The sequence below is a fragment of the Ceratotherium simum genome, chromosome 6 (genome assembly GCF_057802395.1).
Source record: "Ceratotherium simum simum isolate JZ-2026a chromosome 6, ASM5780239v1, whole genome shotgun sequence".
NCBI lineage: Eukaryota > Metazoa > Chordata > Mammalia > Perissodactyla > Rhinocerotidae > Ceratotherium > Ceratotherium simum.
The window spans coordinates 32,186,769-32,213,337 of NC_141905.1; the positions used below are offsets into that span (position 1 = coordinate 32,186,769).

The following is a 26,569-nucleotide window of genomic DNA, read 5'->3' on the forward strand; positions in this document are numbered from 1 at the left end:
ATACAGCTATCTACTGGGGCTTTGAGGGGAAAAATAAATAACATCTTTAAAAAAAAAAAAAAAAAACCTGCAGCCAATGAGAGTTTTCAGGCACACAGTAGTATCTCAGTAAATATTTATTCAATGAATGAGATTTTAATGTTTTCTATCTGTGCAATGTTACCAAAGAAATATTCTTCTCTGGCTTCAAATAAGGCAATACCTTTTGAAGCATCAAAAATAAAACCAATTCTCACAACAAAAGAGTAAATGGAAGCTTTTATTAGTGAAACAAGTCAATTTATTATATTTCCAACCAGGCCTTTTTCCCCTACAAGACAAACTACAACAACATAACTTAATTTTTTAATATTTTCAAAAAGGAAAGATTTCTTTGGGAATTTAGGAAAGTAAGTATTTTGGGAAGAATAACTACAGGAAGTTACTTTTTCAATTTTAATATAGTAACAGGCTTGTCTACCAGGTACATTACCTAGCCTTTTTCCTCTTAACGAATCCGAGTACTAGCCAACAAAGAACCTATATTTAGAAACCAAGGCAGGAAAGGTTTTTATTTAAATAGGAAACAAGCAATCTAAAATACCAATCACACGTCACTTTAACAAGGCAACTTACATTATTAGGTGTAAATTATTAATTATCTTTATGGTGATTAAGGTCCTAGCAAAGACTGTCTTGGTCTGACTATCTCAAGTTCGAACTTCATTCATCTGGCTATAAAGGTAAATATCACAATGGAATTGGGCCTGTTTGACTAAGGGAAAAAAAAAAACCTCTTCAATGTTGCACATTTTCTTTCATTAAAAATAGAGATTATTAAGTCTGGGCCATTTTGGTTCTGAATCTCTCCATTTTTGTTGGAAGGAGACTCACCATCTCTTTACTAAGTTCTAGCTCAACTTCTATTTCCTGGGCAGCCTCCGGGTGCTTTTCACAGTAATCAACAATAAACTTGTAATGTTCCAATGATGTTGCCAAATTTTCTAGCTCTTTCTTGGGATCTGCAGTGATGATTTTGCCATAAAGACGGGCAACTCGAAACTTAGCTAACATGGCAGGGCGAAGGACATCTTCCCCTATGTGCTCAGGAAATACTTTATTTGGGTCTCTCAGGGAGTCTAAGAAGAGCTGGTAGTACTTCAATGCTGACTTATTAAGACTGTTTATTTTTTTTACGATGTGTGAATCAGGATCCCTCAGCTTGTCAGCAATGGCAACCTTCAAATCCATCATATCATAGTAAGCATGTGCAATTTCAAACTGAATCTGTCTGTTGACCAACAGATAATACTGTGGATTCAGGTCCACAATGAGGGGCTCTAGCATGGCTATTCTACGTTTATGCATCTTGCACCGTCTCTCCATGTCAGTTTCAAAGAACGCAAGCACCTTAAACAGAGCGCTGTGGTCTTGAACAACTTCAATATGGTCAGTGACATAACCATCGATCTGAAAGAACTCTTTTGCCTCAAAGACATAGTGCTGACCCAATAAGAAAAGTTCTCTGGCTTCTTCAAAATCTAAAGGTCTCAGATAGGTCACTTTCTCTTCCACTGCAGAGATGGCATCACACAGTTCACCAGTTCCAAACTGCACGGCTTTTTTCCTAACGCTTTCTTCCTCATCGAGTTCTTTTTTCCTTAAAGCTCTAAGTTCATTTTGTTTATCAAGATCAAGCTCTCCTATGTTGTCCTAAAAGAAAAAAATAAATTATGGTTAAGTAGGACACTTAACCTAATCTCCTGCTGTCAAATGATATTAAAGCAAACTTAAGAGTAAAGAAAAGAAACCCTCTAACTTCCCAGCCTGGTTAGAGAGGTATTATAACCTGAAACATCTTTTCTTCTAATTATATTCCAATTATATTAAAAATGCAAGAAAGCAGGAAAAAGTAAGATAAATCACTTATATAATTTTCCTTTTTGAGGAACTAAAACTCATTTATAGTTACTCCTTCAGATAATCGCATATGAAAGAACTTCAAGGACTGTGAAACATTATATACATGTAATACATTATTATTTTAACATTAGAGAAAGACTGTAATCTACAGCCTAAAAATACTTCACAGAGATGCCAGTAAGATTAATGATAGGATATTTGTGCTGGGATAAGTTACTTAGTAAAATATATTACAGAGAAATGCTCTAGGTCTCTTAAAGACCCTAAAGTGAAGACAGTTAAATCTACCTTCATAGTTAAAGTTATCTTCTCTACCTCCTGGGACAAAAAAAAGGAGCTAAGATGGTTAAAAAATAGAGTACGGTCAGCCTCCTCTTCTTGGCCAATAAATTAAACATAAGATCCCTCCATGCTCAGCCCCAAGGCCTTCTCTTCACTTGATGTTGTCTCTTTAGACCTGCACTGTTCAAAACAGCAGCCGTCAGCCACCTGTGGACGGCTACTGAGCACTTGAAATGTGGCGAGTCCAAACTGAGACGTGGGCTGTCTGTGCAAAATATACGCCCAATTTCTAAGACTTAATACAAAAATAAAGAATCTAAAATATCTCAATTTTTTAATACTGATGACATAGAAATGACAATATTTTTTGATATTCTGGGTTAAAAGGTATAATTTTGATTTCACTTCTTTTTCTAAAATGGCCACTAGAAAATTTTACATTATGTATGTGGCTGGTATTCTATTTCGATTGGACAGTGCTGCTCTAGACAGGTGACTCCATCCACACCACGGCTGCAATTGCCATCCGTGGAAGGATGACTCGCAAATCTACAGCTACGGCCCAGACCTCTTCTCAAGCCCTAGACCCGTAACTACAGCTCCCTAGATGACATCTCCTCTCGGAAGACTCAAAGGTGCCTCATCCTCAACATACCCACAATGGAACTCCTACTCTTCTTCAACAAACAGGTTCCTAAATTCTAGTGTTATTTTAGTGAAGGACACTCCATCAATCTGGACAGCCAGCATCCTAGGAATCATCCTTGAGATGTCCCTCTCCTCTCCCCTTTACTCCACACTTCCAATCTATCACCAAATCCTTTATGTTTTGCTTCCTAAATACCTCTTGAATCCATTCACTTTTCACTTCTGCCACCATCTCACCTGCACTGTTCCGGTGGTCTTCTAACTAATGTCCCTCACCCACTCTTGCTTTCTCTCAATTCATTCTCCATTCTGCTACCTAAGTGATTGTTCCAAAAACCCTTCAAGGCTGCCATTTCTCGAAGGCCCTGCTTGTTCTAGCCGCTCTCTAACTCTATCTAACATCACATGCTCTCTCACTCTGCCCCAGCCTCACAGGCCTTTGTTCTACCCCTTCTAATACCATGCTCCCTATGCCACAGAACTTTTAAACATGCTGCTCCAGCTCCTTGGAATGGTGCTCCTTCTTTTCTCCAGTCTAGGTAATTCCTACTCTTTCCCAGAGCTTCCTTCAAATGTTACCTCCTCCTGTTACATCTTCTCATATCATGTGTCTCTCCTTTGTGGAACTTATCAAAGTGCACTTTTAGGGGGCTGGCCCAGTGGTGTAGTGGTTATGTTCGCGTGCTCCGCTGCAGCGGCCCAGGGTTCGCAGGTTAGAATCCCAGGCATGGACGTATGCACTGCTCATCAAGCCACGCTGTGGCGGCATCCCATATACAAAACAGAGGAAGAAGGGCACAGATGTTAGCTCAGGGCTAATCTTCCTCAGCAAAAAAGAGGAAGACTGGCAACAGATGTCAGCTCAGGGCTGCTCTTGCTCTCCAAAAAAAACAAAAAAAACGTAAAAGTGCATTTTTACATGAAGTCAAAAACCAGGTCTATTTTTGTACATCATAGGACAATGACTCACTGAGCTGGCATAAATTCTTAATTAAATAAATTTGTGTATTATTTTAAGCTTGAATTGAAGAAGGCTTTTCAGATAAACATGATCAAAGAATGAAGTTCAAGTAACAAAAAAATGAGATTAAGGAAAATCTGAGTAACTTAGTAGCATAGCAACTATTTGAGTTTAAAGTAATCAGGTGATAAGTTCTAGTTCACCAACTAAATGAAGGGTAAGAGTTAAACTGTAGGGTATTTTGTTTGACACAATTACTTCCAATGCAGGCTACAGTCTCTAAATCTCGTTTACTTACTCGCTTCCTGGCTGTTTGTTTATTTACATGCTTTCTAGGTTGCTTTCTGATGACAGCTCTTCCTGGTTCTAACTTCTCCAGACATAAAACTCCCTAGTTTTCTCCCTACTTCCTTTCTTTCCCAAATATGCCTCATCTTTACCCTCTATTTCTAAAATGCTCTCATCTTTGCAAGACCTATGCTTCTGGGGTTTTGTGGTTTGGTTGGTTGGTTTTGTTTAGTAGTTTTACAAGGTTCTATATTTACTAGTAAATTACTATACTTTAATGCATGCAAATAGAAAAAAAAAGCATAATAACTCCTCCAGGAAAGTCTCCTACGTATCTACACTTACTATATTGCATCCAAATGATTTATTTTCCTCTTCAGTGGTTAGGAACTAGGATTCAGTATGAACTAGTAATAATAATGATAATGATGATGATAGTTAACATTTATTGAGGACTTGGTATGTCTCTGGTACATTTTTTACCTCCATCTTACTTGTGAGGAAATTGAGGCACAGAGAGATTAAGTAAATTGCAACGAACAGACAGCCACAAACTGGCATATAAAAAAATATGCTGTATAAAGTAGATAAAGATTAGTAAGAACTGTTTCCTGCACTCGAGTTGCTTATAGTCTAAAACAACGTAAAAGAATAAGATAAGAATATGAACGGGGATAATACCAAGGTGAATTTAAGTGACTTAGGAAAGGGTAAGAAAAGTTCTATGGAGTTTAAAGGGAGGGAGATGACATCTGTTGGGGATAAAGAATTACATATTCAGCAATTATTTATTGAGAACCTATTGTGCCTGGAGATAATGATATAATATGAATATAATGTAGACCCCACCTCTCAAAGAATTTATGTTCTATCCAAAGGAAAATCTTCAAGGAAGAGGCAGTATTTGAGATAGGCCTTGAATAGTGAGTAAGATTTTACAAGGCAGAGATGGGGAGAGCAAGAAATAAATACCTATGAAAGCATTCTGCATGTCTTGCCTAACAAACATGCAGAGAACCCAATGAGCATAATCTCCATTTTAAGCTTTTACTTACATCCTGTTTATTTAAGAAAGAAAATGTGACTTTTGACTGTATTACCTGCATGGAAAGTTGGGCATTCTGCATGAGAGTCAAACAGTATTTGATCCAGCATCTTGCTATTTCCCCTTTTCTTTGATGATAAAGCTCTGGCACATCTCCTTCAGCTTCAGTAGCTAAAATTACACAACATGATTTGTCAAAGTTAATGATCACAACTGTAATTTTCATTGTGTACTGCATTCTTTTTTAATATCACTTTTTCCTGATTATAAAAGTAACAGATCCTCACTGAAGCAGTGGGGGAAAAAACCCACCCAAAACTTCTACCACCCAGAGGCACTCACTACTATTATTTTGGCATATTTCTTTCTAGTTTTTTCTTATTATTTGTAGGTTAAAAGTTAAGGTCACAATGTATATTCAATTTTGAATACTGCTTTTTCTTCGCATACTAAACCACTAACACTTTACCCGTATTGTTATCAACTCTTTAACATCATTTTTAAGTATAGCATTATATACAATTAAATAGATGTTCCATACTTTATCTAACCATTCTTCTAATACTGGGTATTCATTGTTTCCAATTCCAATATTACAAACAACTCTAAACAGGAAGATCTCTGGGCATAAATCCGTCTGGGTTTTGGATTATTTCCTCAGGACAGATTCCTAGAAGTAGAATTTACTGGGTCAGAGTTTACACCATTTTAAATGTTCTTGACACATACTGCCAAATTATTTTCAATAAATACTCTAACCAACAATATATGAGGCTGTTCAATGAAAGCATTTTGGAAACATTAAACATTGTCATTTTTAGCTTTGTTTTGAAGAATGAGCACAAAAGGATATCTCGCTAGTGGTTTAGTTTTTATTCTTTTTGGACAAGTGTCTTTTAGACTTCAACCAATCTACAAGTAATTCAACATAATAAATAAATAAAGGGAAAAACCCCACTATTATTTGATAATGTTTATTGCTCTAACCCTGTATTCTTTTGATCCACAATGATCAAGAAAATTGTGACTTTATTACAAAATCTGTTAAATGAATCAAATACACATTTTTTATTGAAATATAACTGACATATATTAGTTTCAGGTGTACAACATAATGATTCAATATTTATATTGCAAAATGATGAAAATAAGTCTAGTTAACATTTGTCACCATACATACTTATAAAATTTTTTTCTTGTGATGAGAACTTTTAAGATCTACTCTCTTAGCAAATTCCAAATATGCAATACAGTATTATTAACTATAGTCACCATGCTGTACATTACATTCCCATGTTTCTTTTACACCTGGATGTTTGTACCTTTTGACCCCCTTCACACATTTCACTCACCCCCCACCTCTAGCAGCCACCAATGTGTTCTCTGTACTATCTATGAGTTTGTTTTGTTTTGTTTTCTAGATTCCACATGTAAGTGAGATCATATGGTATTTGTCTTTCTTTGTCTGACTTATTTCACTTAGCATAATGCCTTCAAAGTCCATCCACATTGTCACAAATGGCAAGATTTCCTTCCTTTTTTTTCCACAGACCATTGTAATAACTCTTTTTTTTTTCAGTTTCCAAGAAATAATTTTCCCCCCTACTAAGAAGACATGCTTAGGGGGCTGGCCCCGTGGCTTAGCGGTTAAGTGCACGCGCTCCGCTACTGGCAGCCCGCTTTCGGATCCTGGGCACACACTGACGCACCACTTGTCCAGCCATGCTGAGGCGGCGTCCCACATACAGCAACTAGAAGGATGTACAACTATGATATACAACTATCTACTGGGGCTTCGGGGAGAAAAAGGGGAAAAAAAAAAAAAGGAGGAGGATTGGCAATAGATGTTAGCTCAGGGCCGGTCTTCCTCACAAAAAAAAAAAAAAAAAAAGAATGCATGCCTTAGGCATTTCAAGCATCTTATTAGAAACCAATGCCTATTATCATAACGTTCACATACTTATTCCCAAACTTACTACTGTGGGTTTGATTTTTATCTGTCCTTATTTCTAAGCCTTCCCAAGGTTGCAGAGAGAGCAGCTGTCTCTTCTCGAGCCAGCAGAGACCGGGACAGCGGTAGTTCTGCTCAAGCAGTGGAGTTACGAGTCACAGGCTTGGAGCCATCCTGCCTGGGTTTGAATGCCAGCTCTGCCCTCACACTCTGTGTAATATTGGGCAAGTTGATCTTTCTGTGCTTCAGTTTCTCCATCTGTAAAGTGTAGGTAGTAACAGTGACTGTCTGATAGTGTTGCTATGAGGATTTTTTTGTGTGTGTGTGAGGAAGATCAGCCCTGAGCTAACATCCATGCCAATTCTCCTCTTTTTGCCGAGGAAGACTGGCCCTGAGCTAACATCCGTTGCCAATCCTCCTCCTTTTTTTTTCCCTTTTTCTCCCCAAAGCCCCAGTAGATAGTTGTATGTCATAGCTGCACATCCTTCTAGTTGCTGAATGTGGGACGCGGCCTCAGCATGGCCGGACAAGCGGTGCCTCGGTGCGCGCCCGGGATCCGAACCCGGGCTGCCAGTAGAGGAGAGCGTGCACTTAACCGCTAAGCCACGGGGCCGGCCCTGCTATGAGGATTTAATGAGAAGATACCCACAAAGAATTTAGGACAGGATCTGGTATATGTAGGTGTTCAACACCATTATTAATCAAATTGGATTAATAAAAGACTTGCTCATACAGGTTTTTAGAATACTTAGTTACTTCTATACTTCTATAGAATCCTTCTATAATTCATGTCTATATACGGATCTTTATGAGGTGATTGAAAGCAGTTTCCTCTGTTTAAACATTTGCTTTTATCACCTTGCCTATGCTGTAGTCTCTGTTACCAATTTGTCAAAAATTCCAATTTAGTGGAATCCAAATTGAAATGGATTTCTCATGAATTAAAAGTAGTCCTGAGTTGGAAGCATCCCCCAAAATAACGTTCAGAATGACAGAGGTGGTTTAATGAAGGGCTAATTATTTCATTTTGTAATTCAAGTCCCATGTCCAGTTCTACCAAAATATTATTGTTACATCTGTGGAAGGAATTCCCTTTGCAAGGAAAAATTTATTCCAAAAATTTTCATGGTTTACATTATTTTGGTTTACACTAGTATTTTTTAAAAATCCTTCATAACATGAAGTAACATTTTTGATCACCATGTTAGATTTAATGCAGTATTGCTATTAATCCGCATACTTTCCTCTGTGGTCTTCCTTTTGGGTGTGCCACCAATGCCAAGTACCACAGTTACGCTGCCCAGCCCTACAGGGAGAGAATCAAGCTGCTCACCTCCCAAGCAACAAGGAAACACAGCACTGATCTAAGTCACCAGTGGTTTGGATTGTCTCCTTCAGATGAACATCCATTTCAGTAGAAAAAGTGGTTTTCATCCCAAACAGTAAAACTTTCTACCTGGATTCTCTTACAAGGAAACAATGTACAGGTGACTCTCATTATTCATGATAGCTATGTTCTAAAAAATTATTGTGAACACTGAATTGCAAATGCTAAACACTGCTCCTAGGAGAAATATAGGAGTAGGTTCCTATGAGCTTCTGGTCACAACATTTTTCATTAACCGATCGATATGTAACCTTATTTTATGTGTTCCTGTTTAAAGACACCTTATTTAATATGTATTGTTGACTCATTAACACTGAACTCATTGCCAAATAGCACTATAACTCGTGCCTGAATGAAGCTTATCTAACACTGTATTTTCTCCGTAAGGCACATCACAGCCTTCATGTGCTTAGGAACACTAGATAGCACTTCAGCTCTACACTTAGGGGCCATTTTAAACAATGGAATCACTGTATGCACGAAAATGTAAAAAATGTGGCACTAAACAGACTGCAAAAAGGATACTTATTTACAGTATGAGAGCTGAAACAAGAAGGCGGAGTGTCACCTTGTTCAACCCCAGCTGGGAATGTGCACCCTGGTTGACTCAAATTCTTTGCTGTTCTGCACATCTGTAAATGACCAGAAAAGTGCCTTGGTACGACTTTGGGGCTATAAGTGAACTGTAATAAGTAGAGGAATTCACAAATATGAAATCCACACATAATGAGGATTGACTGTACTTTGGAACCTGCACTTAGATATGAAGTCCTTGATCTTTCTTTTTCAGAAATGGCCTGTGGATCTGGGTACTTGACTTCGTTAAGGTTTGGAAGTAAAAGTTACTGGATGATATCTTACTAAAATGTGCTCAGGGGCCCTGTGTGGGCAGGTTACTGATTTTATAATGGAAAATACCAATCTTTTTTTTTTAATTGAGGTGTAATTGACATATAACATTATATCAGTTTCAGATGTATAATATGATTCAATATTTGTATATATTGTGAAATAATCACAGTAAGTCTAGTTAAAATCCATCACCATAGTTACAAAATTTTTTTTTCTTGTGATGAGGACTTTTAAGATCTACTCTCTCAGCAACTTTCAAATATGTAAATACAGTATTAACTATAGTCACCATGCTGTACATTACATCCCCATGACTTAATTATTTTATAACTGGAAGTCTGTACCTTCCTCTAAAGATTTCCTTCTTTGTATGGCTGAATAACATTCCATTGTATATATATACCACATTTTCTTTATCTATTCATCCATCGATGGACACAGGTTGTTTCCATGTCTTGGCTATTGTAAATAATGCTGCAGTGAACATGGGGGTGCAGATATCTTTTCGAGTTAGTGTTTTCATTTTCTTTGGATAAATTACTCAGAAGTGGAATTGCTGGATCATATGGTAGTTCTATTTTTAATTTTTTGAGGAAACTCCATACTGTTTTCCACAGTGGCTGCACCAATTTACATTCCCACAAAAAGTGTACAAGGGTTCCCTTTTCTCCACATCCTTGCCAGCACTTGTTATTTCTTGTCTTTTTGATAATAGCCATTCTAACAGGTGTGAGGTGATAGTCCACTGTGGTTTTCATTTGCACAAATACATGTTAACCGTGATTTTTAAGACTAAATAAAACACTATTATAAAAAAGCTAGATTTTTGGACACATAACTTATGTAGTATTCCAACCAAAAATGTATAATCAGAATCTTAGCATAAGGAAAGACCAAACACCACTTGATGAAAATTCTGTGAAATAACTGGCCTATATTTTTCAAAAATTCTGTGATAAAAGAGAAAGAAAGGCTGAGGAACTGTCCCAGCTTAAAGAAGATTAAAAACATGTGACAACTAAACTCAATATGCAATCTTGAACTGGATACTCTGGTACTAGAAAAAAATTGCTATAAAGGACACTATGGGAACAATTAATGAAACAGAAATATGCACTATAGATAAAAGAAATGTATCAATGTTACAATTCCTCTTCTATGACTGTGTAAGAAAATATTCTTATTCTTAGGAAATACACACTGAAGTATTAAGGAGTAAAGAAGCCTAATGTATGCAATCTTCTCTCATTGTTCAAAAAAAAACACAATGTGCTTGCAAATGAGGCAAATATTAAAAACTGGTGAATTTAGAAGGGCATATGGTAGTTCTTTGTTCTGTTCTTGAATTGTCTAAAGTTTAAAATGATTACAAACTAAAGTTTTTAAAAAGCTGTATAAGGAAACATGCACACATAAACTTACTGTTTTCTGTGGTTGGCATCTTTCCAGTTTGACTAAAAATGACATTAGCAGCTGATAAACAGTGCCTAGCCTCCATAAAGCATAGCTGTTGAGGAAAAAAACAAGAGTAAATGCAATTATCACACAGCCTTATTTGTAATTTATATTTGTATAATGGCTTTTATAAGGGAAAAGCTATAAAGTAAGGTAAAAATCACTACTAAGGAAACCCTGTATAGTTGCTGAACATTAAGAAGGTATTTAAGACATATTATAGTGTAATCTGGTTAAAAAGCTCCCTCAAAGATTAAAATAACAATGCCCCCAAACTCTTAATAATAATCCAAACTTGCAGAAAGACAACTGCTGACTGAAAGTTAGCTTTCCTCAAGTAATCAGTAAGTATACAAGAATGGCTATCACCCTAGACTCAGTGCCTCAGTCTTTTAGGTTCAGTCTAAATAGCCAACGTTCCATGCACAATAAATTCTTAACCCATTGACATTCTGTCAGAGGACTTGAAGATTTAATTCATTTTCTTTTTTTTAGGTTTAGAGGTTCCTTTTACATCTACCATTCAAAGGCAAAGAAGGATAAATTGTGATAGGAAGAGATTCCTGTCTCCTAAAATCTTTGGAATTTACATGTAATGAGGCTTCCCACCAAGTTTTGAAGTCAACAGATTTCCACAGGCGAACTTTATGGAACTGCTTTACCAACACACTTGAAGGCTTCATAATTCAAATCTGGGCATGGTAAACTTCTCAAACACTTAGGGAAGATCTCCTTGTTAATATAAACACTTTGCATTTGTCATGTAAGTCACAGGACCACCCAGCAGAAGTACAAAGTTAAAGTCCAACTTTTAGTTGGAAGCCACCCTCATTAAATACAAGGTCTACTTCATATTAGTAACACCTGATTTTGCTAAGATTTTTAATGCTTGGCGATGACTTTAAAATCTCAGTATTAAATGTCTCTCTCCATTATGGCAAATTCAGAAGCCATCTTGAAAATAGCTGGGCACCATGTGTAGTATCAGGCCAGCAACATCTATAAATCAAAATGTTGGTGTTAAACCTCGAGAACCAAAAGAAAGTTAGTTTACATAAAGAAGCCTTAATTGTCCCCCTACAGTCTCTTACTCATCAATATCACTTCAGCTTTGTCCAGACTGGCTCCCTGTGAGCAACCACTGCTAGAACAGTGAGTGCCCTGTGCCCTCTAGGTGGCTGGTAAATGTGGGACTTTAGCACCTGCAAGGTAGGGACTCACCAAGTAGCAAAACCTTATCACTGGAACCAGATGAAGATGACAGTGATATAAATGACAATTGCATTTTTTTAAAAACATGGTTCAAATCTCTCTTTTTGCAATATAACTTAACTAGCTGTAACAAAAACTTATAAAACATTTTGGTAGAAAAAATAAAAGCACAGGGTGGGGGAGGTACTCATGACAATTACTGCATGCTCCACATAAGCAATGCTTAACAACTTTAAATTTTTAATTACACATTACATTAATATCTAGATATCTTAGTACTATTAATATCCATGGAGTTTTAAGTGTTAATTAAAATCACAGTGAATATGTCATTTTAAAGTTGCTAAACAAAACAAACAAGGGGCCTCCAGAAGCTATAAAAAAGGTGCCACAAGCAGAGGCACCAGATAACACTCTTTGATGATGACCACAATGAAATGGATTCATGAGAGTTAGATTTAACTGAATGCTCTGATATATGCAGGAGCGTTACTTACACGCTTGATCTTAGACCAAAGTCCTAGAAGCGATGCTGCAGTCACCACAGCCCTTTCTCGCCTGCTAATAGCTTTTCTGAATGAAATTCTGTGGGACAATACTTTAAACATAGGGCGCATTTACAGAACCAGCACTGACAAAAAGCTTAGAAAGGATAAAGGCCCAGTAAGGATACGGCAGCAGGCAACCAGAGAGATCTGAGAAGGAACTCTGATAAGCAAAGAATTACCAAAATTTCAGAGAGCTTGTGAAGTAGAAATACAAATGAAAGTAATTTCTATTGCTGAGCTATCTTATTAAGGATTAATAGCAAATCTGGCTGGGAAAGGTAGCTTACAAGTGTTTTAGCATTAAAAACTCTTAAGGACTAAAAGAATAAATAGGTCAATTAAGAGTACACCAACATGATTCTGAAAGCAACTAAGCAGCTCAGATTTGTCCCTGTGTAATACTCCAGAAGAAGTACATCATACAGACCTAGAACTGAGCAGAGCCATTTCCAGTATAGAAAAATTATTATAGAGGAGTTAATTCTAAAGAGCTGAAATGTGTCACATGCTTTTATCAAAGCCCACATTTAACAGACAACTTCCTCAAATTCTCATAGTTACCAGACTACCACTGCATAAAGATAAAAGTTATATCTACAAGATAAAATCTGCAATTTAAGGTAACATCTCACTAAAATGAATTGAGATAGCGTGCCTATACCAAAAAAGAATTGGTCTTAGATAACATGTAATTTTAGGCGCTAGCAACATGTAAGACAATGATAAAACTCAGTATGTTAAGATTCAAAAGGATTAATGCAACAAAAAGCTACAAAATTTTAGTACACTAGCAAATTGGGCTGCATTTTTCTGTCCAATTTACATCATAAAATATAAGCTACCTGTTTTTAATTTTATTTCTTTTCCTCCAAAGCCCCAGTAGATAGTTGTATGTCACAGCTGCACATCCTTCTAGTTGCTGTATGTGGGACGCGGCCTCAGCATGGCCGGAGAAGCGGTGCGTCGGTGCGCGCCCGGGATGCGAACCCGGGCCACCAACAGCGGAGCGCATGCACTTAACCGCTAAGCCACCTGTTTTTAAAAGGTGACCTTGTCAAGGTACTATTGGTTCTATTTTTATACCACTATCGGTAACTTTGTTAGATAACTACTTCCAGAAGCTTACCTTATTGATGTAAAATTGTGACAAGGTAGCAGCATTAATAGCCCACTCTATAGGATGATAGGCATTGTGTTCAAGTTGGCGTTTTAGGGTACTGTGGCAATAATGAGCCGCCTTCTCAAACATTTCCAAATGCTGGTAGACTTGAGCCAGGTAATAGAGGTTGTGAGTATAAACTTTTTCAAATCTATCAAGAAAAAAACCAATATTTGCATAATGGTTTACAATTTACAAAGAACTTGCATATATATTCATCTTGATCCTCCCACCAACCCTTTGAGTTGGGTACGGCTATTGTATCTATTTGACAGATAAGGAAACTGAGCCTCAGATTTGAACGGGGTCACATATCTAGTACGTGGCAACTGGAGGTTTTAATCCAGTCAAAATCCACATTCTATAACCTTTATGAGTGCCTTGAAAGAGAAAACATTGTGCTTTTTTGAACAATCATCTACACTATGTGGAAATACCTGTGAGGGCTGATTTCTAGACCTACTCACCTTTTCGATCTCTCTTGTTCAGCAAGTTTCTCTTCTTCAGGGAGAAAATGCTCAGTAGGATCCAGAGGAGGACTCCCAATCTACAATTAAAGAAAAACAAACTCTAAAATTTTACTGCAAACACCAAGCGCCCTCCCCTGGAGGAACTGGAGAAATCACATTTTAAAAGCCCAATATACTTCTTTACTAGTTCACTTTCATGTTACCCAAGAAGTAATGTTCTTAACCATAAAATCTAGAAGAGTCAAACAAATAAAAAAAGATTACCTACAAGCTCATACTTGACAAAATTTTAAACTGCCGTTGCAGGTGAATAAAAAAAACTCTTTTAAAAACCTATATAAGGGGCCGGCCCCATGGCTTAGCAGTTAAGTGCGCGCACTCCGCTGCTGGTGGCCTGGGTTTGGATCCCGGGTGCGCACCCACGCACCACTTGTCCGGCCATGCTGAGGCCGCGACCCACATACAGCAACTAGAAGGATGTGCAACTATGACGTACAACTATCTACTGGGACTTTGGGGAGAAAAAGGGAAAAAAAGGAGGAGGATTGGCAGTAGATGTTAGCTCAGGGCCAGTCTTCCTTAGCAAAAAGAGGAGGATTGGCATGGATGTTAGCTCAGGGCTGATCTTCCTCACAAAAAAAAAAAAAAAAACCTATATAAGCACGACAAATAGGAAAAATATACACGTCCTTGTTCTAAACTGACCACCAAAGAAAATCAAATAAAAGTTTTTAACATTTATTCCAATATCTTTTCCTCAAGGGAACAAGAAAAGTATATAGATTACCCTCTTTCAACACAGGGACATTAAAACCTGTGATTCCATTGTTTATTGCCTTGGGCAAGTCACCCAATCTCTTGTGCTTCTGTTTCCTCATCTATAAAATAAAAATGATAGTTCCTACCTCATAAGGTTAAGAGGATTCAATGAGTTAATATGTGTAAATCACTTATAATCCCATCTTAAGTTTTCCAAAAGAGCAGAACTACTTAACCTCTGCCTCATTTTATTTCTGTGAGGATGGTTCCATCTACAAGCCCATCCTTGCTTTAAATTGAATTCACTTAAACTCCAAATAGCAACAATGCTTTCCATTAAAAAAAAATGTGATCTTACATTATGGATGCAAACACTAAAATCATCAAAACTTGGGCTCCTAGAATTCACAGAAAGTGAAATGACCAGGAAGCAAGGCCCAAGGCAAACAAAATAGATAAGAAATTCTTCAGAGACCTCCTCAATAATTCTGAGGGCTGTTTAGTATGCTTACCCGTCTTGATGAGGGGAATTAATCAATGTGTTATTTTATGTACGTACTTCACTGTTACAACCAGCACAATGTATACTTAATACTAACAATTAAATCAGTCTCTTCTCTTAACCAAAATAGAGGTATAATTAAGTACAAAGAGTTTTGCTATGTGTTTTATGTTTCCATATTAATACTAGTTTTTAATGAAGTATTATAGATGTTTAGTACCTTCATATTTTAAATTAACAATTTCATGTATGAGTGTGAGCCTAAAATCATGAAAGGAGACTAACCTCTCAATTGGCTTTGTGGTGCTCTACTCCTCTTAGCACTTTAGGAGGAAAGTTAAAACACCAAAGTAGAAGAGCCCACTTCTACAATTCTCCAATTTGGGGATGCAGTCCTCAGAAAAAAGTGTTAAGGGCCTATAAACACATATTCTAAACGTACATTCTAAAATTCCTTGTGAGTATAATTAACATGTTGGTTTGCTCCAATCTTTATCCTCCACGGGAAGCCTGTTATGGGCGGAGACCATATTTTATTCATATTTGATTCTCTAGCATTTTGCATAGTACCTGGCACACAGTAAAAACAATAAATGTCTAGTAAATTAAACTGACAAAGCAAATAGATATGCTCAGGTCTATGCATTCTTCTTACAGCACATTCCTTTTATCTGCCATCTTCATTTTGGTATAGATATGGGGGTCCTCTCTACACTACACAATTCTTTTTCTTTTTTTTTGTGAGGAAGACTGGCCCCGAGCTAACATCGGCCCTGTGCCGATCTTCCTCCACTTTATGTGGGAGGCCGACACAGCATGGCCTGACAAGCGGTGCGTCAGCACACTCAGGGGATCCAAACCCGGGCCACATTGGCGACCCGGGTTCGGATCCCGGGCTCGCACCGACGTGCTGCTTCTCCGGCCATGCTGAGGCCGCATCCCACATACAGCAACTAGAAGGATGTGCAGCTGTGACACACAACTATCTACTGGGGCTTTGGGGGGAAAAAATAAATAAATAAAATCTTTAAAAAAAAAAAAAAAAAAAAAACAAACCCGGGCCACCAGCAGCAGAGCGCGAGCACTTAACCGCTACGCCACAGGGTTAGCCCCACACTACACAGTTCTTAAAGGTGCACCTCACACTTGTGTTTTAGACTGAGCCCAACTACTAAGTGAGGCAGTAGAAAATGGTGGTTAAAAGTATGAGTCCCCAGGCTGGCCCCGTGGCTTAGCGGTTAAGTGCGCGCGCTCCGCTTCTGGCGGCCCGGGTTCGGATGCTGGGAGCTCACTGACACACCGCTTCTCAGGCCATGCTGAGGCCGCGTCCCACATACAGCAACTAGAAGGATGTGCAACTACGACATACAACTATCTACTGGGGCATTGGGGAAAAAAAAGGAGGAGGATTGGCAATAGATGTTAGCTCAGAGCAGGTCTTCCTCAGCAAAAAGAGGAGGATTAGCATAGATGTTAGCTCAGGGCTGATCTTCCTCACAAAAAAAAAAAAAAAAAACAAAAAAACACCACATTGAGACATCATCTCACACCTGTTAGAATGGCTGTCATCAAAAAGACGAGATGATAAGTGTTGGTGAGGATGTGGAGAAAAGGGAACCCTTGTGCACTGTTGGTGGGAATGTAAATTAGTGTAGCCACTATGGAAAACAATATGGAGGTTTCTCAAAAAATTAAAAGTAGAACTACCATATGACCCAGGAATTCCACTTCTGGTATTTATCCAAAGGAAACAAAAACACTAACTTGAAAAGATATCTGCATCTCCATGTTCACTGTAGCATTATTTACAATAGCCAAAACATGGAAACAACCTAAGTGTCCATCAGTGGATAAAGAAAATGTGGTGTACGTACAATGGAATATTATTCAGCCATAAACACAAAAGGAAGGAAATCTTGCCATTTGCAACATGGATGGACCTTGAGGGCATTATGCTCAGAGAAATAAGTCAGATAGAGAAAGACAAATACCATATGATCCCACTTATATGTGGAATTTAAAAAAAAACAAATTCATAGATAGAAAGAACAGATTGGTGGTTGCCAGAAGCAGGGTTTGGGGGGGTGGGTGTAAAGGGTGAAGGGGGTCAAAAGACACAAACTTCCAATTATAAATAAGTCCTGGGGATGAAATGTACAGCATGGTGACTATACTTAATAATACCGTGTTGTATATTTGAAAGTTGCTAAGAGTGTAGATCTTAAAAGTTCTTATCACAAGAAAAAAAATTACAAATATGTGTGGTGATGGATGTTAAATAGACTTACTGTAGTGATCATTTTGCAACATATACATATATTGAATCGTTATGTTGTACACCTTAAACTAATATGTTAAATATTTTTTATTGAGATATAATTGATATATAACATAAAAGAGCAAACAAAGCAGCAAGAAGTCACAAACTTGAGTAAATAAATGTAAAAAGGTATTCAGTGAACACTTTTTTTTTTTTTTTTTAATAATTTTATTTATTTATTTATTTTTCCCCCCAAAGCCCCAGTAGATAGTTGTATGTCATAGCTGTACATCCTTCTAGTTGCTGCATGTGGGACGCGGCCCCAGCATGGCCGGAGAAGCGGTGCGTCGGTGCGCGCCCGGGATCCGAACCCGGGCCGCCAGCAGCGCAGCGCACACACTTAACCACTAAGCCACGGGGCCGGCCCAGTGAACACTTTCAAAAGAGAAAATAATGGAATATAAACATTTAAAATTAATCTCTTTAATCAAAGAAATTCAAGTTAAAATGAGACCATTTTGCCTTTAATATTAGCAAAGATTTTTTTTTTTAGCCATACGAGGAAAAGTAGTGAAGGAGATGAGAACTCTCATACATTAGTAGAATAAGAGTACACTGGCAGTCTTTTTGGAAAGCAATTTTACAATGCATGTCAAATGCTTTTAAAATGGTCATTCTCCAAATACTGTAAGGCAACAGTTAAATGTAGAATTAAAAAAATATATATATCAGGGCCATCCCCGGTGGCCTAGTGGTTAAAGTTCAGCACACTCTGCTTCAGCGGCATGGGTTGTTTCTGGGCACGGACCTACACCACTTGTCTCTCAGTGGCCATGCTGGGGCAGTGACCCACATACAAAAAGAGGAAGACTGGCAACAGATGTTAGCTCAGGGCGAATCTTCCTCAGCAAAAAAAAAAAAGGTGAGCTAATAGAAACAGAGAGCAGTATGATGATTGCCAGGGACTGAGAGGTGGAGGGAAATGGGAAAATGTTGGTCAAAGGCTACAAACTTCCAGTTATAAGATGAATACATTCTGGGGGTCTAATGTACAGCATGCTGACTATAGTTAACAATACTGTATTATATACTTGAAAGTCGCTAAGAAGAGTAAATCTTAAATGTTCTTACCACATGCATAAAAAAATGGTACTTATGTGAGGTGATGGACATATTAACTAACCCTATTGTGGTAATCATTTGGAATATATCCATGTATCAAACCATCACATTGTACACCATAAATTTACACAATGTTATATGTCAATTATATCTCAATAAAGCTGGAAAAAATTTAAATAAACAAATAAAATATTCCTCTGGCTTATAAGATTTTGTCTCTTAACCACCCCTACCCAAAACCTACTAATAAGTCTTCATAACTATAGAATACATTTTCTTTCTTATTATTCTATATTTGAACAATTTTAGGGAAAAAAGAACCCCTTTATCTTAACACAATAAATATTTAACTATATTACCTTGGAAGGCAGCATGGTAGAGTAGAAAGAACAAGAATTTGGGGTCAAACCAGATTTAAACCCTGATTCTGCCACATAGTATATGTTAACCTCACCGAGTCACAAATTCCTTACCTATAAATGGGAATAACAGTACCCACTTCATAGAGTTTTTGTGAGAATAAAATGTATCCTGCTTAAGTACTCAATAAACATTAGTTTTTATTAGCTACATCTTCTAAAACAAAAATGTTTGTTTTTATTAGTTATATCATCTACTTCATCTTAGCAAGGCCTTATCATGAAAAAATGTCAACATAGTTGTAATCAAAGTGTGCATATGTATTGTATACATTTTCCATGTACTGATGATCCAAATATTTATCATTTTAATGGTTATATCTTCTTCCCTTTTATTAGTGTACCATAGTTTACTTAACCATTCTGCAATTATTGGATATGTACAACATATTTTTATGACTCTGCATTAACTACATTATTATCTGATCCCCACAACACTTCTGTATCGTTGAGATAGGAGGGTTATCCCCATCTTACAGATGAGGAATGGGTGGCATAGAAAGTTTGATTTCTCCCAAGTCAGTTAGCTATAACCACAAGTCAAACTAGAATCCCAGGTCTCCTATCTTCAAATTCAGTGATTTTCTCCCCTTTGTTTAAATCTCTCCTTTACCTAGAACTATATTTTTTATCTGTAGGTTTTTTAAAAATGACATTCTAATTTCTGCCACCATTAGGTCGATAATTTATGAAATATTAAAAAGATTTTTAGGGCCAGCCCAGTGGCAGGTGTAGTGGTTAAGTTAGTGCATTCTGCTTTGGTGGCCCGGGGTTTGCCGGTTCGGATCCTGGGTGTGGACCTATGCACCGCTCATCAAGTCATGCTGAGGCGGCGTCCCACATAGAGCAACTACGAGGATGTATAACTAAGACACACAACTATCTATTGGGGCTTTGGGGAGAAAAGGGAAAAAGGAGGAAGATTGGCAATAGACATTAGCTCAGGGCCAATCTTCCTCAAAAAAAAAAATTTTTATTCAGAATTACTAATTACTGATTAATACTAAACAAGTAGAAAACCATATAAGCTTCTAAACTTCTATAACTGAACACTATTTTTTATATTTTTAAACTGAAACCCTCCATTAAATTCACTCAAGCATTCACACAGTATAATACTGTTCTTTTTTCGGTTGATCTGGATGGACAGATGGAATACCATTTGTTATTTCAAGAAATAGGTACTGTTCTAGATGCTGGGGATACAGCAGTGAATACAATAGTAAAAAATATCTTCGTCATCGTGGAGCTTACGTTCCAGTACTGAAGAAGGGTGATAAATAAGATAAATCACTAAAGTAAACAACATGTTAGGGGCCGGCCCCGTGGCTTAGCGGTTAAGTGCACGTACTCCGCTACTGGCGGCCCGGGTTCGGATCCCAGGCCCACACCGACGCACCGCTTCTCCGGCCATGCTGAGGCCACGTCCCACATACAGCAACTAGAAGGATGTGCAACTATGACATACACCTATCTACTGGGGCTTTGGGGACAAAAAAGGAGGAGGATTGGCAACGGATGTTAGCTCAGAGCCAGTCTTCCTCAACAAAAAGAGGAGGATTAGCATGGATGTTAGCTCAGGGCTGATCTTCCTCAAAAAAAAAAAAAACAATATGTTAGATGGTGATAACTGCAAAACAGAAACATAAAGCAGGAAAGAGGGACAGGAGGTGTTAGAGAGGGTGGATGGCAGTATTAGATGGAGTGGCCAGTGAGTCCTCCCTGGATAGGAGACATCTGAGTCAAGATCTGCAGGAAATGAGGGAGTGAGCCAGGCAGACAGCTAGGGGAAGAGCAGTCTAAGCAGAGGAGGAAGGTAAGTGCAGAGGCCCTGAGCTGGGAGCTTGTCGGGTGTGCTTCAGGAACAGCAAGAAGGTCACTGTAGTTAGAGCAGAATGAGACAGGGAAAACTAGTAGAGGATGAAATTGGAGAAGTAATGGTAGCCTGATCAGACAATGTACTTGTAGGTCTTCATAAGGTCTTTTATTTTTATTTTTTTTATGAGAGAGATCAGCCCTGAGCTAACATCCGTGCTAATCCTCCTCTTTTTGCTGAGGAAGACCGGCTCTGAGCCAACATCTATTGCCAATCCTCCTCCTTTTTTTTTTTTTTCCTCAAAGCCCCAGTAGATAGTTGTATGTCATAGTTGCACATCCTTCTAGTTGCTGTATGTGGGACGCGGCCTCAGCATGGCCGGAGAAGTGGTGCGTCAGTGCGCGCCCGGGATCTGAACCCGGGCCGCCAGTAGCGGAGCGCGCACACTTAACCGCTAAGCCCCCAGGCTGGCCCTTCATAAGGTCTTTAGAGTCTACTCTGAGCGAGACAGGAAAGCCATCAGAGGATTTTGAGGAAAGGAGTGATGTGATCTGATTTACCTCTGAACAGGAAACACTGAAGGGGGCATGAGAGTAGGAAGACCATTAGGAGACTACAGCAATAATCTCGGCAAGAGATGATGGTAGTTTGGATCAGGTAATAGCAGTGGTCTGACTCTAGATATAATTTAAAGATGAAGCCAACAGGATCTTAGACTGGGTAGAGAGTGTGAGGAAAAGAGTCTCCAAGGCTTTAGGCCTCAACAACTAGAAGAAAGAAGTTGGTGTTTAAGCAAGGGAGGTGGGGAGAGGAAGGGTATCAGAAGCTCAATGTGAGACAGTAGTTTTGGAGATATCTTCTCCATAAATAGTGCAAATGTCAAATCAACAGCTGGACAGACAACTCTGGAATTAGAGAGGTACAGACTGGGAGATAACGTGGGAGTTGTCCGCATGGATAATGTGGGAGTCATCTGCATAGGGATGGTATTTAGAACTAGGGAATGAATGCAGATGTAAAGAGGAGACGTTCAAAGACTGAATTCTGGGTACTCCAGTGTTCAGAGGTGGGGAAATAAGGAGGAAGCACCAAAGCCTGAGAAGAAGGAAAAACAGACAAGTGGAAGCTAAGCAAAAGAAGTGTTTCAAGGAAGAAAGACTAATCAACTATGCCAAATGCTACCAATAGGTCAAATAAGATGAGGACTAAGAATTCACCACTGAATTTAGCAACATATAAATCACTGGTGAACTTCATAAGACACTGATTCTTAATTCTGAATTTGAAATACCTCAAAATATCTGGTTACTTAAAGGAGTGCTACACATAGCCTCAAAACAAAATTAACTGAAATCCATTTCAATTTTAGAAGACTGCCAACCTTTTTTTTTTAATAATTTTATTTTTTAGAACAGTTTTAGGTTCACAGCAAAACTGAACAAAAGGTACAGAGTTTTCCTACATACCTCCTTGCCCCCACACATGCAGGGCCTCCTCCAGATTGCCAACTTTTAGTAGGTAATTTATTAAGGAAATGGATGGTAACACAGTGGTTTGTTACCTTCGTAGAGCTGTGATCTGCTAAAATAAAAGTTTTCAATCTAGGCTCCCTAGAGCCTTAGAAGCTCTACAGCCCCTCTCTTGTACTACCACAGTGGGGAGGGAGGAAGGGATCTGTAGTGGGTTGGGCTCAGGGTCTTTCTAACCTGCTTAACCAGAGTTGCTCAATCACTTTTTATATATTGCATTTCAGAAGGATTTCAGAGGGGGGGGGGGGGGGGAAAGTCACTGAAAACCACTGCCCGGAAGCAGTCGTTCTCAAAGTGCTGTACCCAGAAGCAGCATCAGCATCACCTGGCACCTTGTTAAGAATGCAAATTCTCAGGCCCCAACCCAGACCTACTGAATCAGAGTCTGGGAGTGAGCATTCTGTTTTAATTAGCCCTCCAGGTGATTCTGATACATGCTGAAATTTGAGAACCATTGCCTCAATGATCTCAGATATTTTGCTTAAGTATTTGTTTGCTTTCCTTTAATCCCTGCTACTCTCAGTGGAAATCGAAATAGAATTTTTAGATTATAAATGAAAATATGCAAATATCAGTATCTTAGGATGACACTAGAATAATATCTCCAATACAATTATATTTGGACAAAGGTTGCCATTAGACCCTATCCAAGGATTATTTTTAAGAAACCTAAAGTCTTTAATATAAAATAATTTCAACTATTAGGTGACCACCTAGACAGCTCTATAGAGAGGTCCCTGAGTATACTGAAGAATCATATATATGAGTGATTATGAGTGAGGAATTCTTTTTTTTTTGGTGAGGAAAATTGGCCCTGAGCTAACATCTGTTGCCAATCTTCCTCTTTTTGCCTGAGGAACATTGTCCCTGAGCTAACATCTGTGCCAATCTTCCTCTGTTTTGTATGTGGGATGCCACCACAGCACGGCTTGATGAGCAGTGTGTAGGGCTGCGCCCGGGATCCAAACCCACAAACGTACCCCGAGCCGCTGAAGCAGAGTGCGCAAACTTAACCACTATGCCACCAGGCCAGCCCCAAGTGAGGAATTCTTAACATCAATTGTTGACTAATTTCAGTCAAAACTTAAAATTTATCTGACATGCAACATACCTCTTTCATATACTGATTATACAGCACTTCTGATGATTCTAGGTAAGCTTGTGCAGTTTCAATTTCTTCTCTTTCAGACCACAAGATACCTAGGTTATTCTGGAAAATAAAGAAACGAGAAATAAATAATGACAATATAAATCTTCCATTTGCAGTTAAGTTTCATAGTCTCAAAGTCAATATTCACCTAATAGTACCAGAGTCTGATTAACAAATTAATTATTCATAATAATATTGTCCTCATTTAGTGGTAGGCAGCTACTAAGTTGGATCCCCAATGACCCCTGCCTACTGGTATTCATACCCTTGTATAATCTCTTCCCCTTAAGTATGGACTGGATTTAGTGACTTGCTTCTAACAAACAGAATATGGCAAAAGTGACAGAAGGTCTCTTCCAAGATTAGGTTACAAAACACTGTGGTTCCCTTTTGGGTGCTCCCTTCCACTTGTTCTCTCTGAGGGAAGCCAACTGCCATGCTGTGAGCCACCCTATGGATAAACTCACGTGGCAAGGAACTGAGGGAGGTCAACAGCCAGGAAGGAACTGAGGCTCTCAGACCAACAGCCTGTAAGAAACTGAATCCAGTCAACAATCATGTGAGTGAGCTTGGAAGCGGATCTTCCCCGAGGTAAGCCTTCAGGTGCAGCCCCAGCAGGCCAACAATCTGATGAGAGACCTTGAGCCAGAGGCAACCAGCTAAGGCATGCCTAGATTCCTGATATAATACAAGTTTGTTGTTTCAAGCTGCTAAATTTGGGGGTAAAATGTTACGTAGCAATACATAACTAATATACATAGAGACAAAGATGAGTCAGAAACATATAATGCTTTCAAAACATCTACAATCTCCTCCAGAGACCTTTTTTTTTTTTTGTGAGGAAGATCAGCCCTGAGCTAACATCCATGCCAATCCTCCTCTTTTTGCTGAGGAAGGCCGGCCCTGAGCTAACATCTATTGGCAATCCTCCTCCTTTTTTTTCCCTTTTTCTCCCCAAAGCCCCAGTAGATAGTTGTATGTCATAGTTGCACATCCTTCTAGTTGCTGTATGGGGGACGCCGCCTCAGCATGGCCGGACAAGCAGCGCGTTGGTGCGCGCCCGGGATCCGAACCCAGGCCGTCAGTAGAGGAGAGCGTGCACTTAACCGCTAAGCCACGGGGCTGGCCCCCCAGAGACCTCTTAAAAAAGGAAACATTCTCAACAGTAACTGTTTGGTTCAAGCCTGAAGAAAGGGAGATGAGCTCTCAAATTCCAATAATTCAAATTATATGGTATGAAAAATCAGAAGATGCTACATGCCTTTCCTCATCAGTTAAATCAGATTCCTAATGTTTACCATTTCAAACTACAAAACATTTTCCAGAGTTCTTAAAATTACATAACTTTATATCCAGTCCCCAATCAAAAATTCTTCATTGGTAGTGTCTTTTCTTGTATTGATCACTTCCTTTTGATTTCCAGAGCACCAACTTCCTTCTACTACCATGAAGGTGGTAAAGAGAAGTTGATTAGATTTGGGGTTATACCCTAAATAATATTTCTAAAACTAAGCCACTTTGCTCCCTGCCACATGACTCTTTGTCAGGCTCTATACAGGGCAAATCAGGCCCATTTAGATGGTCAGAACTCAAGAGAGGATGCCTAGCTCCCCAATGAGGTTAGACTGCCTCCCATCCCTTGGGAAAGTCCTTCAGGCACAAGAATACTTCTAAGGCTGGGCTTCTACCATCTTTTGCTTACTTCCCTAGGGAAGGGAACAGGATAAGGAAATAGAATTTTTAATGCAGATTCTTAACCTGGGGCCCATGAACCCACAAGGTATACATGAAGAGAATTCAGAGTCTATAAACGTGGATGGGGAAAATATTACAAATTTATTTTCAATATGTTCTACTAAAATTTAGCATTTCTTCCAATTATGAATTCAGAAAACAAAATGCAACAGTATTACAGTACCTGGGATTTTGTGACCTATAAAGTAAAAAAATCTTCATACTACAGTTTTCAGATATCTCAAAATATCATGTATATTCATTTGCTACTTTAAGATTATGGAAGTTATTAGATACATCATTCAATATTATTAATGTGTTAATAAAGAAGTATATATATTACTATATCGTACATTTGCTTTAAAAAATATTTCAATAACTGACTTCCATATTATTGGTTTCTATTCTAACTCTTTACATTTTATTTTATACATTTAAAATCATTCTGGGGCAGGCCCGTGGCTTAGCGGTTGAGTGCGCGTGCTCCGCTACTGGCAGCCCGGGTTCAGATCCCGGGCGTGCACCGACGCACCGCTTCTCCGGCCACGTTGAGGCCACGTCCCACGTACAGCGACTGGAGGGGTGTGCGACTATGACATGCAACTATCTACTGGGGCTTTGGGGGGAAAATGCATAAATAAAATTAAATTAAAAAAAAAAATCGTTCTGGGCCGGCCCCATGGCTTAGTGGTTAAGTGCGTGCGCTCCGATGCTGGCAGCCCGGGTTCGGGTCCCGGGTGTGCACCGATGCACCGCTTCTCCGGCCATGCTGAGGCCGCGTCCCACATACAGCAACTAGAAGGATGCGCAACTATGACATATCTACTGGGGCTTTGGGGGAAAAATAAATAAATAAATAAAATTTAAAAAAAATCATTCTGTTTTATGAAATACAGGCTTCACTAGACTGCAAAAGGGGCACATGACACAAAAAATTTTTAGAAACCCTACAGAGTAAAGGTGACTTGATTATTCCCCTGGAACAGACTGCTGGTCTTCTAGCTTCACATAATACGTTTATTTTATACATATTTTTTTAAGTGACTTGATCAGTCCTGTGTCTAGAACTGTAGGTCATAGTGACAATGTGCTGAGATGGGGGAGTTCTCTCCTCTATG

General features: G+C 38.6%; 1 protein-coding gene across 1 annotated transcript in view; it reads right to left on the reverse strand.

Annotated features, from left to right (window-relative positions):
* Window positions 1–240: 240 nt before the first annotated feature.
* The window catches only part of KIFBP (kinesin family binding protein), a 36,517-nt gene continuing 10,188 nt past the window's right edge, over window positions 241–26,569 (reverse strand). Inside the window, exons 2-7 of the mRNA XM_004427047.3 lie at window positions 23,679–23,777; window positions 14,158–14,237; window positions 13,658–13,841; window positions 10,739–10,823; window positions 5,182–5,297; window positions 241–1,692 (exon numbers count right to left, since the gene is read on the reverse strand). Coding sequence (XP_004427104.1) covers window positions 817–1,692; window positions 5,182–5,297; window positions 10,739–10,823; window positions 13,658–13,841; window positions 14,158–14,237; window positions 23,679–23,777 — 1,440 coding nt within the window. The 3' untranslated portion in view covers window positions 241–816. The remainder of the gene's footprint in view (window positions 1,693–5,181; window positions 5,298–10,738; window positions 10,824–13,657; window positions 13,842–14,157; window positions 14,238–23,678; window positions 23,778–26,569) is intronic.